The sequence below is a fragment of the Macrotis lagotis genome, chromosome 2 (assembly GCF_037893015.1).
Source record: "Macrotis lagotis isolate mMagLag1 chromosome 2, bilby.v1.9.chrom.fasta, whole genome shotgun sequence".
NCBI lineage: Eukaryota > Metazoa > Chordata > Mammalia > Peramelemorphia > Peramelidae > Macrotis > Macrotis lagotis.
This window is the reverse complement of record NC_133659.1, coordinates 93,883,279-93,904,003: the sequence shown is the minus strand read 5'-3', so window position 1 is coordinate 93,904,003 and position 20,725 is coordinate 93,883,279. Positions and strand designations below refer to the sequence as shown.

General features: G+C 31.6%; 1 protein-coding gene across 2 annotated transcripts in view; it reads left to right on the top strand.

Annotated features, from left to right (window-relative positions):
* The window catches only part of KCNT2 (potassium sodium-activated channel subfamily T member 2), a 537,465-nt gene that overhangs the window by 373,360 nt on the left and 143,380 nt on the right, over positions 1-20,725 (top strand). For both annotated transcript variants that reach the window (XM_074222275.1, XM_074222274.1), the window contains exons 15-17: positions 15,819-15,968; positions 17,337-17,566; positions 19,030-19,243. In XM_074222275.1, coding sequence (XP_074078376.1) covers positions 15,819-15,968; positions 17,337-17,566; positions 19,030-19,243 — 594 coding nt within the window. The remainder of the gene's footprint in view (positions 1-15,818; positions 15,969-17,336; positions 17,567-19,029; positions 19,244-20,725) is intronic.

Here is a 20,725-nt window from a genome sequence, read left to right as displayed (position 1 = left end):
AATAGATATCAATAAGAACTATGGTATATATATATATATAGAGAGAGAGAGAGAGAGAGAGAAAGAGAGAGAGAGAGAGAGAGTGAGAGAGAAATTAAAAACATTTGATTTCTTAAGTGTAGAAACAACGTTTACCAATGCAGATCACAACCTGTATATAATTTCTAGTCTTAGACCTTTCATTAATAGTTATTTTAGAAAAGGAGTATAAAACATAGTCAACAATTAAACATAGAAGGTTGAAGAAAAATGAGAATAGGAGGAGACGAGGAAAACAGAAGGGAAGAAAAAGAAGAAATAAGAAGAATAAAACAGGAGGAAAATGAGGAAGGAGACAAGTGTGAGTAGAAGCAAGAGAACCAAGTTATATTCATAGAGAAAAGAGGGCCAAGATAAGACTATGCTTTTTGTAAACATCCACTTAGGATCTTAGTATTGGCTATATTTAGGAGAGGGTGAGCAAGAGGATGCAATTTTAGCAATGGAAGATATTTTATCAATATTTCTCTTGTTAGATGTGATGATTCCAAGACTTACTCAACAGGATGGTAAGTAAAAATTGAACTGGGAATCAGAACACAGATCCTATCATTCTAAATTCAGATGTCTTTCCTTTTAAATTGTCATTTGATTGGCAATGATCAGAATAAGTTAACCTAATGTTCTGTAGTCCTGGGTTCATGGTATTTTATTTATTTATTTTATTTAATTTTTTCCCCCTCAATTATATTTAAAAATAGATTTGACATTCATTTTTAAACTTTTGAGTTCTAAATTCCCTCCCCCACTTCCTCTTCTCCTATTGAGAAGGCAAGTATTATGATATAGGTTATACATGTGCAGTCATGCAATGTATATTTCTATACACACAAACCTCCTTCCCCTCCAAAACAAATTAAGAAAAGAAAAAAGAAAGCAAAAAAAGTATGCTTCAATCTTCATTCAAACTTAATCAGTTCTTTCTTTAAAGTAGCTTAGTATTTTTTTTTGGATCATTGTATCCTGAGAATGATTTAGTCATCACACTTGATTATTGTACAATATTGCTGTGTACAGTATTCATGTGGTTCTTCTGCTCATTTCACTTTGCATCAGATCATATAAATCTTTTGAGGTGGTTCTGAGACTATACTGTCTCATTATTTCTTTTAGTAGAATAGTCTTCCATCACAAACATATAACACATGTTCAGACTTTTCCCAATGGATGGAGATCCCCTCAATTTCCCATTCTTTGCCATCACAAAAAGAACTGCTAAAAATATTTTTGTATATATTGGTACTTTAAAATTTTTTTAATATCCTTAGGCTACAGAACTTGCAATGATATTAATGGTTTGATATGGTATACTTGGTTTCATGGTTTTTTAATGTCATTTAGAAAATATGCAAACATAATGAGATTAAAATTAAGAAGCACTGTTATGAAGGTAAAGGAAAGTTGTATAACTTTTGATGAAAAGATACACATGAAAAAAATTAAAAAAATATACACATGGATGTTGATTGCTAATTAATATTTTAATCACATGTGAGCAACCTTAATTTATTAAAACTAATTTTTAGGGGCAGCAAGGTGGTGCAGTAGATAAAGCACAGGCTCTGGAATTAGGAGGACCTGAATTCAAATCTGGTCTCAGACACTTAATAATTACCTAGCTGTGTGACCTTGGGCAAGTAACTTAACCCATTGCCTTGCCAAAAAAAATTTTTTTTTAAAATCATCAAACACTATAAAGAATGTAGAAAAGACTTCCAGGAATAATAATTAGCAATGCCAATTATCTTTTAAGGAATAGATATATAATAGACAACTTTCTAGATTTTGACAAGATGTGACATAACAAAATTCTAGCAATTTCAGAAAAATAGTGTAGATCATTTAAATGATTGCCTCTACCAGACTGTCTTTTAGTTAGTATCAATTATATGAAGATTTAATTTTAGTTTCATATGTATGGCATGCTTCAAAGGTAGTACACACAATTAAATGAGATAAGAACGTTCCTTAATTTGGCACTTTTAAAATTCTGAAGACTTCATGAATATTAAATATAACTACTTTTATATTTTACTGTGTTCTGTACAAAATTTTTCTATTGTGTGAGAGTTATGAGATAGGGAAATAGCCATGGAATCAGAAAGACAAAGTCAAATGTTACCTTGGACATCTTTGGGATCGTGGTGTTATATAACTTAAATTCCTAGTGTTTTGGCAACTCTTACAGAATAATATAAGGGGCTGTCCAGCAATCTGAAATCACAGGCGTCTTTAATGCACTCTGCCTCATGTATTTCATCTCTATGGATTTAAAGAATCTCATTGATAGGTAAAACATTTTGAAAATATGATTCTTTGCCAAAAATATAGAGACTTGTTAAAAATACTCTATGTGCATCACGTTTCAGGATATTTAGTCTAAAAGATTGTACACACAAAAATACCATGAATTAAAGTAGAAAATGGGTGGATCTTGATTGTGGGCAAGTATTATAAAATTGCTGTATTGGATATCAAGATGTTTTGATGGTGGCATATAAGAAAAGTTTACGTATGATACACATAGAGCATTTAGCACAGTGACTGACATATAGTAGGAAGTTCAAAAATATTGATTGATTGATTGCTCCAGGAATTCAGTATTTGTATTTTGCCTTTATTTGTAATAATAATTTGTTATACATGTCAGTTATACTGTATTATGCCATAAAACATTATATGTAGAAATAATACATAATGTGTACATATAATAACAAAGCATTTGTTTTCATGTTATTATATATTACATATATTTATATTATTACAAATGTTCCTGAGTAGGCAGCACTGTGTTGTGTTCTCAGGAAAATGTAAGGATGAATAAACAATTACCCCTGAACAAAAAAGTAGAAAGCATACAAAATTAACTTTCAATAATGTATAGTAATGAAAAAGGCAAATAATTATAATTAAAACTCCCATATTTAAGGGTTTATACTATATTACAACACTTTCACCCTACCCCTTTGAGTTAGATAAAGTTCACTTAATTCAACATAATATTAATTTACATGACCTGAAAATAGACAAACTCAAAACATAGGAAAGATGCCCAGAAGTTTCCCACTTGACAAGTTAATTTCTGAAAATTTTTTTTTGAAAATGTACAAAATGTATAATTTAAACAGACATAAGGAGAATTTGAATTACTTAGCTATGATACAAATTTGTCACATCTAATTTCTCTAAGTATTATTATTTTTAGAGTAGTTGTCTTCTGGGAGAGGAATACCAGGACAGAAACTAGGAGATGTAGAAGATAATTATTTTTCTGAAATTGAGACTATAAGGCAAGGCAAGAAGATGGCTATAATGGTCTTGAGCTTAGAACTAGAAATTAATTTTCCTTAAATTTAGAAATCAATGATTATCTGAAGTGGCAAAAGGGTTGCAAGTTAAGATTTGTGAAATTTTATGTGACTGACAGGGCAAAGACATGCATGGAATGAGTGAGAGATAATAAACTTAATTACATTTTAGCTCAAATTTTTTGCTACTTGGAATATAGAAAATTATGACAATGTTGCAAAAATCTTTAAATAGATGGGCAGTAGGTGGTACCGTATACAGAGCACTGACCCTGGAGTCAGTAGCACTTGAGCTCAAATTTGGCCTCAGACATTTAATTACCTACCTTTGTGACCTTGGTCAAGTCATTTAACCCTGTTGCCTTACCAAAAAAAAAAAGCCTTATAAATAAGGCTAAGGAAAATAAGAACATCTTTTGCACAGAAAAGGTAAACCTTAATTAGACAGGTTAAGCAATTTCAAGAAATTTAATATAGTGATTTTGAAATTTTATTTAGATACATATTAATAAAATTGGATAAAGAAAATGAGATTTTGGGAAGCATGTTACTTTGTCAAAGTTTACATGATTAATACTAGATTTGAGCCTCAGATCTTCTAACTAATTCTTTTCACTATTTGAGTCTTTGATTATAGAACATTAATAACAATAGTCAGCTAAGTAGGGCATGTCCTTCCCATTGACCAACCTATAGACTTTTTTGTTAAATCTTTTAGTTTTAACTTACCTTATTTATTTAGTACAATTTGCTCAAAATTCAAAAATTGAGTGTACATATACACAAATGCAAAGAAGAAAAAAGGGGTAACAAACTAATACTTGTGTTTCCATAAATAATGCAGGAGAGACATTTCATTGTGGATGGTTGTATGTTGGACTATAGGCATGTGGATTTTTGAAATAATATATGATTTAAGGATATGAAATATTTCTTGCCCTTTAGCTACATGCCTTATGTTCTATTGGTTAAACTTGGTGGACCTTCAAGAGAGAGACATGTAGATTACAGAAGAAAAAAAAACATGATTGCAGTATTTTTTTCCTAAAGTGTGCACAAAAGTGTTCACTTTTATTTCTAAATTTTCCTGCTTACATTGGCATTGAATTTCTCAGGAAATGTTTCCTGTTTAAAATCCTGATTGGGGAAAAAAATAAACTTCCATTTACTCATCTTCATTGATGAATTTTTGGTCTTAGAGGACTTAGAAAGCAGTTTCATACCTCCATCTAGTGGCAGAATATTGAAGATGTCTTTGTAGTTCAGAATTGCTGTCTTAGTGATTTATGAGAAACAAAAAAGGTATTTAAGGTTTTTGAAAATAAGAACTTGGAAAGTATTCTTTCATAGAAAATGCCCATTCTATGAAGTTTCGGGAAACTGTGCCTAATTAGGTAGTACATCATCATTTCTATGACTTATTTTTCTTACTTTCCTCCCCTTATGTCCAGGAAGAAAGCTTGCAAAGGGAGAGTAAAAGTCCATTCATGTCTATAGGAAATTAAATTGCTGCTTTATTAAGAAGTATGGAGAAAGTGGGAAAAATGTAATCAGGAGAGACAAGTTTGAATATTTTATCATTTCTTTAATGGTTTTATAGCTTGTAGATATGGCATTTAACCTTTATTTTACTCATTTGCAAAGTAGGTATAATATTAAGTATTTTCTCTTTAGGGTTATTGTGAGGCTCACATGAGATAAAGTTTTTAAAGTTTCTATAAATATGAGCCTTCTGTTGTATTTCATACCCTGAAAGAAATTATTGCAGGTAAATTTTCAGTCATGCATTTTTTTAGTTTCTTTTTTTTTTTTTTTTTGCAAGGCAATGGGGTTAAGTGGCTTGCCCAAGGCCACACAGCTATGTAATTATTAAGTGTCTGAGGCTGGATTTGAACTCAGGTACTTCTGACTCCAGGGCCGGTGCTCTATCCACTGTGCTACCTAACCACCCCTCAGTTATGTATTTTCACTGATCAATTTTCAATTTTACAAAATTCTTCCTTAATAATAATAATAATAATAATAATAGCCTCTTGAATATTACTATTAAATAGAATTTTTAGGTTTGCAAAGCACTTTACAAATATCTTCTTTGATCTTCAAAATAGCCTTAGGAGATAGGTACTACTGTTATTCCCATTTAATAAAAGAAGAAACTGAGGCAGACAGAGGTTAAAAACTGCATTTCAACTCATCTTCCTGATACTTCATCCAGTTCTCTATATATTATGCCTTGTAAATTCATAATACTTAAAGTGATGTTGAATACAATATTATACTGATATGTGCATGTTTATGCTATGATAAAATGAGAGTTTCTTTGTGTCTTTGAATTGATTTGCTTCATATGATCTTTGCAGAACAACACCCTGGGAACCTTTTAAACAACTAATTGGAACCAAGCAGACTTTAAACAGGTGAAATGCTTTAACACAGGGCAAAGATTAAAATCGGCCAGCTTTTACATTTGATTGCATCCATATCCTTGTAATCACTTAGTTAACACTGCTTTTTTCTTTTCACCCAATGCCCATATAAAATCAATACATTCATCCATCCATTCATCCAATATATATTCAGAGCAACTGTATATAAGATAATGTTCTAGATATTGTGGGGAATAAAAAGAAAAAAAAACAGATTCTTTTCGCAAGATTTAATGGTTTAGTAGAAGAGATTTGAAAACTGAAAAAAATAACCATTAATAGAGAATAACATGAAAACTCTTTGATTCAGAAAGTGCTTCATTCACATGAGGTTTGGTCATATTTCTGAAATGTTTTATCAGAGTGAAATTAGGGGATGCTGTTTTATGAAGTAGGAAAAAGAATAAACAACTGCATATAAAAGAACATTTGACCTAGGCTTTGGGGGAAGATTAGAAATTGGCAAGGTGCTAGTGGCATATGGGGTCTATTAGAATAATTAATATACATAAATGTGGGAATTAAAAACTTTCTTTGATCTCTATTATCATTTTATACCTTTTACCTGTTTACAGAATTGCCAATGCAAATTAATTTTTCCTAAGGTTATTATTGACATATGATTATGTTTACGAGTTCTAACCTTCAAAACAATTGATTTAAGGAGTGATATTTGAAATAGTACAAGGATCACTGAATTCTGTTTTTTTGTATACTCCTGCTACCGACACAGGTTACAACCTCTCTAATACCTTTTAGGTATCTTGAAGAAATATTAAAGTAACAGTCTCAGCATCGTTTGACTGACCTGGTAAAGAATTTCTGAATTTCACTAGGATGATTCTCAAGATTGTGGTCACCAATGAGTCAATACCCAAACATTTTTAGGAATTGCTGGATCTTGTTTCCCTCTGGCACAGTCCTCATGAAAGCAGTGCCATGTTCAGAACCTGATAACGACACTTGTGGAGGTGGTGACTGATGGATTAGATGATAAACAAGTAATTGAACAAGCAGTTCGTTGCCTCTGAAATACTGATATTAAAGTAAACTAATTTGGTAATATTGAATTGAAATAATATAGTAAATAAATTTATATTTAAGAGATAAGAATCTATAACCCAGACTGGTTACTGGTTATTTTATTAGTTTGTATCTGGACAAAAACTACATTCAATTATTTAAAGTTTATCATTGAAGAACACAGCAAGTGGGAAAAAAACAAATGTGTGTGTGTGTGTGTGTGTGTGTGTGTGTGTGTGTGTGTGTGTGTGTGTAAGAGAATGAAGAGGAGTTATACATATGTTAGGGAAGTGGTGGGAGAGATAATAGCTTATAATTAGAAGTTGGACTTGAATACTCTTGGGCTTTTATCCCCCATAGTATAGTAAGTTCCTGATGTAGTTTTAAAAATATAAAATCATAGAATCTTAGATTTTGAAGAGACTTCAAAAGACATCTAGTCCAACCTCTTAATTGATACACAAATCTTCTCTATGATATTTGTCAGTTGTTCATTCATGTGCTCTTTGATGACATTCTTTCTAATATTATAGTTAAGACAATATAAAAAATCAAATGATCAAAATAATTTAATATTTATTTTTAAGGACTATTATTTCATAGGTAAAGGAAATCCCTGATATAAAAACTTAATCTACTGATACAGATAAGTAATTGTCCTTCAAATCATAATCTTAGAGATTTTGCCTGAGATTCTGGCTCATAGTCACACACAAAAATATTTGTTCAAGAATGAACTTGACCTCAATTCTTCTTGACTTTGAGTCCAGCTCTGTGTATCACTGTGAGATACTTGTGAATCCTCTATTTTTAATTTGTGAATATTAATTTCATCAAGTTTTAAGTTAAAATCCTGTCTCTCTGGTGCTTCTCACATTTGTGAGACCCGGAAAGCCAATCAACAATTCTGTCCCTCAAGATCTTCATCTATAATGGGGGCTGAGCTGATTGGTCTGAGGTCCCTTCTAGTTCTCAAACCATGACTTCCCCTTTTGTACTGAGTTAATATGAATCAAATATACTTCTTACTTATGGAAAATTAAGGGTATAGTTATGTCAGTTTCTTCTATTTTTTTCTCCAAAATTTGCTTGATCTTCAATTTATTCCATCTTGAATAATCTTTAGTACTCAAAATTTTAATTTTTCTAATGCTTTAATCTCAGTAAAAGTAAAAATATCTATATAGTGTGAAAGATTTGCAAAGTACTTTATATTTATTAAACTGAAGGGTCAGAGTAAAGCTTTATCTTCTTTTGAAGCTTTGAAGTATTTTATGAATATTAAGCAAATGCCATCCTTACAACTCTTGGAGGTAGGTATCATTATTATTGCCATTTTACAGGTAAGAAAACTGATGCAAATAGAAGTTAAATGACTTGCTGCATTTGAACTGAGGGATCCTGATCTCAAGTCCATCACTCAATGTACTGTACAATCTACTACATGTAATTCACTGTGATTGTGAGTGAATAAACCAAGACAAAAATATACCAGTCCTTATGATAAAAAAGCTTGCATTCTAAAACATTGTGTCATTAATATTTGTTTAAAAAATGAAACATTAACTATGTGTCCACCTATTTGTAGCATATTGTTTTAGAAACTGAAAGGGATACTGATAATCTCTTATCTCCAAATATTTACAATATAGCAAGAGATCATGAACATATTATCATGGGATCACTTAGTACTCATGGAATCATAGATTCAACAGCTGGAAGAAACTTTAGAAATCATCTTATCTAAGTGTTTACCTTTATAGATAAGGAAACTGAAGCCCAGGGAAGTTCTAGCTATTTGTCTCTAATCATGTATCCATCACTCTGATCCATGCTACTATTATCTCATTTCTACCATATTGACATGGCATTCTGTCTGGTTTTCCTGACATAAGTCTGTCTAATCTACTTAACTGTCAAAGTGATTTTCTCAAAATATAGATCTGATGCTGTCACCTTCCCACTCATTAAACTTTGATGTCTCTGTATTGTCTCAAAAAGAAAATATTAATATGCTGTTTGACATTTAAAGTTCTTCACAACCTGATCCCTTCTGATATTTCCAGTTTTTTTCTTACACTTTATTTCCTTCAAGATACTCTACAGTCTAGCTAAAGTTCCCTATTTTCTCTCTCTCTCTCCATTTCTAGACTTCTTCTCATTTTTGCTGGCTATTGTCAATGTATGGAATGCACGTCCTTATCACCTCTGCCACATGACTTTCCTGAATGCTTTCAAGAATTATGTTCAAAGCTCACATTTTTTCCAGAGGCCTTTCCCAGTCATTCCCATTTCCCCATTCCCCCATTCCCTATAACTGCCATTACCTTTTTCTCTGAGATTATTTTCCATTTAAACTCTTTTTTTTAGGTTTTTGCAAGGCAATGGGGTTAAATGGCTTGCCCATGACCACATAACTAGGTAATTATTAAGTTTCTGAGTTCAGATTTGAATTCACTGCACCACCTAGTGGCTCCTACTCTTTTTCTTTTAATTTTTTAATTATTTTGAGTTTTACAATGTTTCCCCTAATCTTGCTTCCCTCCCCCCACCCCCCACACATAAGACAGTTTGTTAATCTTTACATTGTTTCTGTGGTATACATTGATCTAAGTTGAATGTGATGAGTGAGAAATCATATCCTTAAATAAGAAAATCAAGTATAAGAGATAGAAACATTACGTAATAAGATATTTTTTTTTCTAAATTGAGGATAATAGTCTTTAGTCTTTGTTCAAACATCACAATTCTTTCTCTGGATACAGATGATATTCTCCATCACAGATAGCCCAAAATTGTTCCTGATTGTTGTACTGATGGTATGAGCAAATTCATCAAGGTTGATCATCACCCCCATGTTACTGTTAGGGTGTACAATGGTTTTTTTGGTTCTGCTTATCCCATTCAGCATCAGTTCATGCAAATTCTTTAAGGCTTCCCTGAATTCCCATCCCTCCTGGTTTCTAATAAAACAATAGAGTTCAAAGCCATACATTTACCACAGTTTTTTAAACCAATCCCAATTAAAGGACATTCACTTAATTTTCAATTCTTTGCCACCACAAACAGATCAGCTATGAATATTTTTTACAAGTAAATTTTTTTTTACCCTTGTTCATAATCTCTTCAGGTATAGATCAAGTAGCTGAATCAAAGGATATGTACACTTTTGTTGTCCTTTAGGTATAATTCCAAATTGCTCTCCACAAAGGTTGGATGAGTTCACAGCTCCACCAACAATGTATCAGTGTCCCAGATTTCCCCATCCCTTCAAACATTGATCCTTTCTGGTGATTTTGGCCAGTCTGAGAGGTGTGAGTTGGTACCTCAGAGATGCTTTAATTTGCATTTCTCTAATAAGTAATGATTTAGCGCAATTTTCCATATGACCATGGATTGTTTTGATTTCCTCATCTGTAAATTGCCTTTGCATGCTCTTTGACAATTTGTCAATTGGAGAATGATTTGTTTCTTTTTGAAAATTTGACTCAGTTCTCTATATTTTAGAAATGAGTCCTTTGTCAGAAATACTAGTTGTAAAAATTGTTTCCCAGTTCATTACATTTATTTTGATCTTGGTTACAGTGGTTTTGCCTGTGCAAAAGATTTTTAATTTGATGTAATCCAAATTATCTAGATTGTTTTTAAAGATGTTCTCCATCTCTTCCTTGATCATAAACTACTTTCCTTTCTATAGATCTGACAGGTAAACTACTCCTTGGTCTTCTAGTTTACTCATAATATTGGTTTTTTTCCCTGTTCAAATCCTGTATCCATTTAGATCTTATCTTGGTATAAGGTGTGAGGTGTTGGTCTCATTTAAGTTTCTTCCATACTAACTTCCAATTTCCCCAACAGTTTGTATCAAAGAGAACTTTTATCCCAATAGCTGGACTCTTTGGGTTTATCAAACAGCAGATTGCTATAATCATTTCCTGCTATTGCACCTAGTTTATACCACTGATCCACCACTCTATTTCTTAGCCAATACCAGAACGTTTTGATGACTGATACTTTGTAATATAATTTTAAATCTGGTAAAGCTAAGTCACCTATTTTTCCAAAGAGCTCATATAGAATTGCAACCAATTGTTTCTTAAATGTTTGATAGAATTCATCTGACCCTGGAGATTTTTTCGTAGAGAGTTCAATAATGGCTTATTGAATTTCTTTTTCTGAGATAGAGTTACTTAGGTTTTTAATTTCCTTTTCATTTAATCAAGGCAACTTTTATTTTTGTAAATATTTGTCCATTTCCCTTAAATTGTCAAATTTATTGGCATAGAGTTGGGCAAAATAATTCTAAATTATTACGTTAATTTCCTACTCCTGGTGGTGAGTTCACCTTTTTCATTTATGATACTAGCAATTTGGCTTTCTTCTTTCTTTTTTTAATCAACTTGACCAGAGGTTTATCAATTTTATTGGTTTTGTTTATTAGTTCAATAGTTTTCTTGCTTTAAATGTTATTAATTTCTCCTTTAATCTTTAGAATTTCTAATTTGGTATTTAATTGTGGTTTTAATTTCTTCTTTCTCTATTTTTTTAGCTGCATATTTAGTTCATTTATTTCCTGTTTATCTAATTTATTCATATAAGTATTTGAAGATATAATATATCACCTGACAGTCGCCTTGAGTGTATCCCATAGGTTTTGGTATGTTGTTTCTTTATTGTCATTATCTAGGATAAAATATTTAATTCTTTCTATAATTTGTTTTTTGATCCACTCATTCCTTATAATGAGGTTATTCAGTTTCCAATTAGTTCTGGGTCTATATCTCCCTGGTCCAATTTTGCATATGATTTTTATTGCATTAAGATCTGAGAAAGATGTATTCACTATTTCTGCCTTTCTGCAATTGGTCATCAGGTTTTTATGCCCTAGTGCATGGTCAGTTTTTATGCAAGTGACATGTACTACTCAAAAAAAAAGTATATTCCTTTCTTTCTCCATACAATTTCCTCTATAAGTCTATCATTTCTTGGTTTTTTAGCAATTTATTTACTTTCTTAACTTCTTTCTTGTTTTTTAATAGTTAAATTTATCTGAATCTGAGAATGGGAGGTTGATCTCCCACTAGTAGAGTTTTTGCTGTCTATGTCTTTCTGTAGCTCTTTGAACTTCTCCTCTAAGAATATGGATGCTATACCATTGGGTGCATACATATTTAGCATTGAAATTACTTTATTGTCTAAGGAATCTTTTAGGAGGATATAATTTCCTTCTTTATCTCTTTTTACACTTTATCCACTACACCACCTAGCCGCCCCTTGCTGTATTCTTTCAATAACTACTTTGCCCTCTGGTTCCATGATATCAAGGCAATTTTCCATCACTAGGTCCTGTAATATTAAGTCCAGGCTCTTATTCTCTTCAATTTTTTTTTCCAGGAAGTCCAATAATTCTCAGGTTGCCCCTCCTTGATATATTCTCAAGGTCAGTGGTTTTGCTGAGAGGAATTTTACATTTTCTTCTATTTTTTGATTTTGTTTAACAAGCTCTTGCTGTCTCATGAAGTCATTAGTTTCCACAGACTCCATTCTTTTTTTTTAGAGAGGAGTTTTCTTCATTTACCTTTAGCATCTCCTTTTCCAATTGGTCAATTCTACTTTTGAAAGAGCTTTCCATTTGACCAATTGAGGTTTTAAGAGAATTATTTTCTTTTTGCCTTTTGCCCGATTGAGGATTTGAGAGAATTATTCTCATTTTGTATTTGTCCAATTGTATTTTCCAATGATTTGTTTTCTTTTTGCAAGGTGTTAAGTGACTCTCAAATTTTCCATTTGATTTTTAAACTCTTTCCTTATTTCTTCAAGAAAGTCTTTCTGTGATGGAGTCCAGATGATATTCTCCTAGGTCTCTCTGAGTTAGGATCTTTTCCTTCCAAGAATTTTTCTATAGATCCACCTTTCTGTTGTCCCTTCTTCATTTTGCTATGACCTTGAGTTGGGGAGGGGCTGATTCACAGAGGTTTGATTTTGGGATCCCTGAAGGCTTTACTCACTAAGTGCAATTTTTCCAGCTGGCCAGTAGGAGGTCCTGGTTGCTTTCTCTGGAGTATCTGTGACCTTGATTGAAGCCTTCTCCCTTAGCCCAGGACCACAGAAAACAAATCCTGAGGCAGATGTTCTTCCTCCTGACTTTTCTTTCTAGGTTTTATGGATTGGATTTCTATTAAGAGGTTTGTTTCATATCATAAATGAGGAAAGACTTTAGAACTCTGCCTGTCTTCTCTCCGCCATCTTGGTCAGAAGTCTCCATTTGGGGTTTTCTTGACAAAAATACTAGAATGATTTGACATTTTCTTCCTCAGTTTATGTTGCAGTTGATGAAACTGAGGCAAACAGGGTTAAGTGATTTATCTAGGATTACAACTACTAAATATCTGAGAATGAATTTGAACTCAGGTCTTCCTAACTCCAGGACTGGTACTCTATTCTGCGAGCAACCTAACTGTCCAAATTTGTTATATAAGCATTTTTTTCATGGTAAAAGATTCTAATTTAAGACACAAAATCTAGAAGTGAAAGTATATTATAATAGATAGTTTGACTTGGAGTAAGATTTCAACCCTGCTTCATTGATGGATGACTTCTCTAAGCATCATGCATCATTCTGAGATTTCCAACTAGTCAATCAGTCAATAAACATTTATTAAGCATCTTCTGTTTAACAGAAACTGGGCTGAAGATACAAAAAGATGCAAATGGTAGTCCTCAAGGAGAGAAAACAAGTAAACAAATATGTACAAGCAAGCTATATAAAGTATTAATCAGGCATAATTAAAAGAGGGATGGTTATTATAATTAAGAGGAACTGAGAAAGACTTTCTGTGGAAGACGGGACTTTAATTGGAACTTGAAGGAATGCAAAACAGAAGTAGAGGAAGGAAAGAATTTTAGTCCTGCAAGACAGATAAATTTCTGGAGTCAAGAAAGGAGTGTCTTATTCAAGGAAAAAGTAGAGGTCAGCTTCCTTGGATTGAAGTGCATTTGGTGGGGAATAAAGTGAAAAAAGACTGGAAAAGTGTGTATGTGTGTGTGTGTGTGTGTGTGTGTGTGTGTGTGTGTGTGTGTAATAAAGGGCTTTGAATGCCAAAGAAAAACTGATTTAGAACATGATAGTGAGTCACTGCTATTTATTGATTACAGGTGAGACATGATGCTTTAGGAAAATTACTCTGGTTGCAGAATGGAAAGTGGAAAAGAGATGAATGTGGGAGAATTGATGTAAAACAGGTCCTCAAAAAACTATTTCAATAGTCCAAGAATAATGTTATTAAGACCTATGCCAGAATGGTGTCAGAATCAGAGAAGAAGAGTTCATGTTTGGAAGAGGTTGCAAAAGTAACACTGACAGGCCTTGTCAATAAAATGGATTTAGTTCACAGAGTGGTGAGAAGTAGTGAGGAAGAAAATGATTTGTGAAACTGAGATGGGAAGATAGTTTTTCTCTGGGGAGATTTGTTAGGGGGAAAAGATGAGTTTGGTTTTGGATATGTTGAGTTTAAGATATCTACTGGACATCCATTTTGAAATGTCTAGAAGTGGGGATGTGAGCCTGAAGGACATTTTGTGTGTTTAGGTCAGGATTGGAAAATTTGAAATCATTAATATAGAGGTGGTAATTTAATACATGAGCATAAAAGAAGAAAAGAAAAGGACCTATGAACAAAGTCTGTGGAATACCTATGGTTATGAATGAGAATACAATTCAGGAGATTTTTTAAAAAAATTCTCTGATTGATAAGAGGAGAATGGGGAGAGAGTAGTGTTCCCAAAGGCTAAGTTATTTGTATTTTTTTTATATGTTGGTTTCCTATTCCTACATAGACAAAATTACAGATCTTTGATGTATTGGAAAATTTTATAGTGTTTTCTCTTATAAAAAGAAACCCTGGCTGGTTCATTTTTCTAAGTGTATTTGTGTAAATGAAACAAGGAAACTAAACCTAGAAAAATAAAAGCTAAGCAGGTTTATTGACTGTCCTTGAATATATTTATTTTATACAAATGTCCTACTATTTAAAAATTGTTACAAGAATTGTATTGCAAATAATTCATGTTTAATTTCATTGTCAAAGTGAATGTGCTTAGCAATTATCTAGTTATGGAATAATGTAATGTGTTCCTACTGTGTTCAAGACAGTATCTTGAGTAGTGGAGGGTTTAAAGAATACAGTACACAAAGTCTCTTCATTCTCTGAGTTTATAATATGATAGGGTTCATGAGACAGTTACACAAAGAACTCTAATACTGGATGGTGTCTGAAATTACAGCAAGATAAAATTATAAGCATCATAAAGAGGAATTGTGTGCCTCAAAAAGCAGTACATTTCTTGTCTTTAGAGTTCTTCAAACATGGAGTAGATAACTAAGAATTTTAATGGTTGAGTTTCCTTTATAAGTTGGAGTAAGTAGCATCTGAGTACCTTTCTAAATCTAAGAATTAATGATTCCTGAAGTTCAGTAAGTGAAGGAAGATATAAAGAAGACTAGATAGGGCTATTGAAATTGGATAAAACTTGAGTATCGGTAATATTGGCAAGCTGAAGTTTTTAGGCAGAGGAAATAATTGAGGAAAGGCAGTGAGAGTGAAAAGCTTCAGGCCATGTTGAAGATCAAATATCCTACTTTGATTAGAGCATTAGATGTGTCAATTATAAAGAGAATTGACTAGAAAGGTAAATACCACTTTATTTATATTATTCAAATATCAGTATACAGGCCTTATTCTTTTTAGTTATAACATTAACTAATTGGCTTAATTTATTTCTTAAAAAGTGAAGTATTTTCTTCAATTTGATCTATTTAGAGGTTTTAGGCTAGATATTTAGGATAATAGGAACATAGATTTAGAATTGTAAATGTTCCTTTGAGATCATCTAGTCAAACATTCATTTCTTTCCTGTATCTTGGATTTAGTAATTAAAAGTTCTTATAAGATCAACATATATTTAATTTCCATAAGGAATTTGAGCACTGGATTAAACTAAACACATTTTTTCTATATTTCAGAGAGGGCCAACAGTCACCTGAACAGTGGCAGAAGATGTATGGAAGATGTTCTGGTAATGAAGTGTACCACATCATCATGGAAGAAAGTACATTTTTTGCTGAATATGAGGGAAAGAGTTTCACATATGCATCTTTCCATGCACACAAAAAGTATGTTGCTGTTGCCAAAGTTGTTTAAAACTATAAATTAATCTCACTTTTTATATAGAGGTGAATCAAGGCACATTGCAATTCATGATTGTGTTCTCTGGGTTTCCTTAAAAAAATTAAACTAATACACAACTGCACATATACTCATTTTACCAGGTTGTTTGCCACCATGGGGAGGGGGACAGGGAGGCAGAATGGTAGAAAAATGTGAAATTCAATAACTTTCAAATGGATGAATATTGAAAAATCATCTTTTCATGCAATTTGAAAAACTAAATTTAAAAATTTCAATAATTTTTTAAAAATAGAAAAAAAAGAAAAATTATCATGCATTTCCTGTAAATTATTTGGGTTTTTTGCATGGTTGTTAAGAATAAGATTTTCAGGAAAAATTTTCTTTCTCCTTGAAAAAAATAAATAAAAACTACCAAATGTACTTTCCTATTTCAGCAATTAAAAACTGATAAATCAAGAGAAAATGATCCTTTTGCATCTAATATATCAAAGAATTATGCAAATAAGAATAATAAATCATTTTGAGTGTTGAAAGATTACATTTATAATTTGAATATTTTTCCCTCCTCTCCCAAATAAGGATTTTTTCCTTCCTTTTAGTCAGAAAATCAGGGAATTACCTCCTATGGAGGGAAATTCTTTTTAGTTGTTTTAAAATCATCACAACTGACTAAAAGTAAAGGTAGTTATGAATCTATTTCTTAATATATTTAATAATGTAGGGCTTCTATTTATTCTAATATAACCTTAGTATTGAATATAGACATACATGGGACTCTATAGGACTCTACAAGAATTCATTCATTATTGAATTTTTCAAAGGTCTTAAAGTATAAGTATTTTTCTCAGGATTTTTTAACAAGTTATTTTTTTAGCAATTATTTCATTTGGAAAAAATTAACTTCATTTTCATTTGTAAAGGGCTCAAAACTGTATTTGTGCAACAAATTAGAGTACACACATGATATACATGATTATATATGTATATACATGAATAAATAATGCAAAACTCATGTACTTCTTTATGGTTAAAGCTTATTATTCATTATTTCCTAAATAAAACTATTATAGAAGAATGCTTTAGGGAATTATTATTTAATAATAATCATGAGTACTGTAAAGCAAAAAGTCCTTTGGTCAAACAATTAGAAGAACTGGATTTTAGCCCCATTTCTGCCATTGACTACTCCCAGTGTGACCTGGTATGTTCCTATTCCTTAAGTATCACTTTGTTTATTTGTAAAATGATCCACCCCATTCTTTGCTTTTAGATTTAAATGTGGATTTCTTCTACTTTTGTCTCCTGTTAAATTATAATTGTTATTTTATTATATATTCCTTATTTTTTTTAAGGTTTGGCGTCTGTTTGATTGGTGTCAGGAGGGAAGATAATAAAAACATTTTGCTAAATCCAGGTCCACGTTACATTTTGAATGCTACAGACACATGCTTTTACATTAATATTACCAAAGAAGAAAATTCAGCATTTAAGAATCAAGATCAGCTAAGACGAAACAATGCATCAAGGTCATTTTATCATGGACCTTCTAGATTACCAGTACATAGTATAATTGCCAGTATGGGTAAGAATTTAAGAAATATTTTATAAAATATACATTCAATGAGTCTTTACTATTTACAAAAGAAAATGTTTAGTAGTAAATGACTTAAATATTTGGTATATAGTCAAACAGGATTAATCTGAAATTTTTTTCTGAAAATTTTTATTGATTACACAGAAAATGTATTTTTGAAATATGACAGTGTTTTTTGTCAAACCAAAATTGCAAAACTTTAAAAATATAAATCACAAAATTTATGACTTTTTAAAAAAATTAACAGTTTGGTACAGAGTGTATCATATGTTGAACATCATAATTCAATTTACTTTGACTTGATAATCAAAAAGGGATTGCTTGTGATTTAGTGGAAATGATACTGGATGTGAAGTCAAGGAGAACTGAGTTCAAATTTGACCTCAGATACTTAATAGCTATATGACCCCAAGCAAATTACTTACCTTCTGTTTGCCTTGGTTTTCTTGACTATAAAATGGGAATAACAATAATAATAATAATTTACCTCTATCTCACTGTGCTGTTATGAGCATAAATGAGATAATTATAAAAAGTGCATAGCACACTGCCTATCATGTGGTAGATTCTATGTGAATGGGTATTCCCTTTCCTTCCTCAATTTGGTTTGAAAGACTAAGGGTTCAAAGGCAAATGGAGTGAAGTGGCTTGCCCAAGGTCACACTGTTAGGTTATTAATTATTAATTGTCTGAGGCTAGATTTGAACTCAGGTACTCCTGACTCCAGGGCCAGTGCTCTATCTGCTGTGCCACCTAGCTACCCCCATGGAATATATCTTGCAGAGTTTAGAATATATATTGTAGAATGTATCAGTTTCTCTAAAACCTGTAGCATTGCTGACTCCCTTTACTTAGATTTTTTTTGAAACCAGTTTTATTATTTATAAATTGAGGAGGATGAACTTTCTTTTCATTTTTGAATCCATGAATTTTTAATTGTCTTTTTTCAAAATTTGCTTAGAAAAATCCCAAATTCACTTTTTTTAAAAATTTGATATTTTCTCCAGTCTCTGACACTTAATAATTACCTAACTGTGTGGCCTTGGGCAAGCCACTTAAGCCCATTTGCCTTGCAAAAAAAAATTAAAAAATTGATATTTTCAAAAAAAGATCATGTTTTTTTAATTGCATAGTCAGTCTATTTGCTATTAGTTTGAATTTATATTGTACCTACTTTTCACAACTGAATCATCTCACTCAAAAATAGAATAAATATTATTTCAAAATATAGTAAGCAAAAAAATTTAAGTATTTGCAGATTAAATTACTTAAGTACTGTATACATTGGCAAAAAAGAAAAAAATTTAAACTAAGCAAGTTTTTAAGACTATTTATTAAAGTAATGATTTGCATAGTACTCGTAGTTATTTTTTACCCAAAATTGAATATTAACTTTAACTTCGATATTTGATTGTCCATTGAGTTGTGGATTTTGATGTTTCATGATTCAGGCACTGTAGCTATTGATTTACAAGATACAAGCTGTAGATCAGCAAGTGGCCCTAATTTGGCTCTTCCTCCTGAGGGTAGCAAAGAAACTAGGAGACCTAGTATAGCTCCTGTTTTGGAAGTTGCAGATACTTCATCAATTCAAACATGTGATCTTCTAAGTGATCAGTCAGAAGATGAAACCACACCAGATGAAGATATTTCTACCAATTTAGAGTAAGTATAATTCTTCAAAGGATTATAGGTTTAATGGTTTTGTATGAGAAAATATCCCTTTGGAGATTACTCATTCTTTACTTGAATTTTTTTTCATTCATTATAGGTATATGTAATGCCTCCATTGCTTACAAAAGTGCCTTTTTTTCCTTTGTTGATTTGTCAAATAAACTTCAGTCATTCATTCTGCTTCAGAATTTCATGATGGAGAAAAAAATGAATTTACATAGTGTGAATCTTTCCAGGAAGGGGCAGAGATAGTGACTTTATAGGGACTATAGTCTGATATTTGCTTCTGAACATATTTTGATAAATACAAAAGATAATCCTTTAAACTTATCTTCTTAAAACATGATCTCAAAGTCCTTTTCCATCTGTTCATTCACTTTTGGCTGCTCTTTAGCTGGATGATTCTTTGTTTCTAAAATGGAACTCTGAGACATGCAGTACTCCAAATATATTCTGACCAAAACACAGGAAGCAGTATCCTTACCTACCCAATTCTTAACAATGTGCTTTACTTAATTGAACTAAGATTAGAATATCTCTGTTTGAAATCTTACCTACTATTCTCAATTGAATCACCATACTCATAAAAAATATAGTATCATTTTATGATATAGTAGATAAAAAACTAAAAAACGTCTATGCAGATTAAATTAACTACTGTACACAATGACAAGAAACACACACACACATACAAAACTTAAACTACCATTTTAGTCCTGAGAAATTTTGTTGTAGACTTGTAAAACTGTGAGATTTATCTTGGCAAATGAATTTTCAGTCATATCTGTTTATGGTTAATGTGGACTCAATTTGTGAAAAAGTGGAAGTTTTATTACTTTCATTACTGTAGTTTAAGTACGCTATTGATACTTTCATGAGATCACTTCTCTAGCCATTTCCAGTACAGCCTTATAAATAATCTTCTCAATGTTATCATTTAGGATTTTCTTATTGTGAATTTTATGACCATCTTGTTAAGCATCAGGGAAGCTAGTTCTAGAGAGAAATCATACAGCTTGCCGTATATCAATTTTGTGTCATGATCCCTTAAAAATTTGAATATCAGAGTAACATCAGATATATAAAACAAAATTTATTGGATTCCAATATCATTGCAAATGAGAATAAAACAGCTTATCAAAAATATTTTAAAAGCTCATGGACCAATTTAAGACCATCAGTTTTAGGTAATTTTTAAGCCTGTTTTAACCAGAAGTCTGTACATTTATCTAGGAAATTTAATTCTAATCTCATCTTATTTTCATTATGAATATAACATATTGGAATTCTGATATGAATAGTTGACGAATCTTATCTATTGTAGAATGTGAATGAGAAATGATTATTTCAGAATCAAGTTGGCTAGTCTTAGAGTCAGGGAGAAATGGGTAGAAGTTCTCTCTCTTGTAAATGCTAACTATATGTCTGTAGTCTATTCTATTGACCTCTTAGTGACCCAGGCATCTCCCTAAG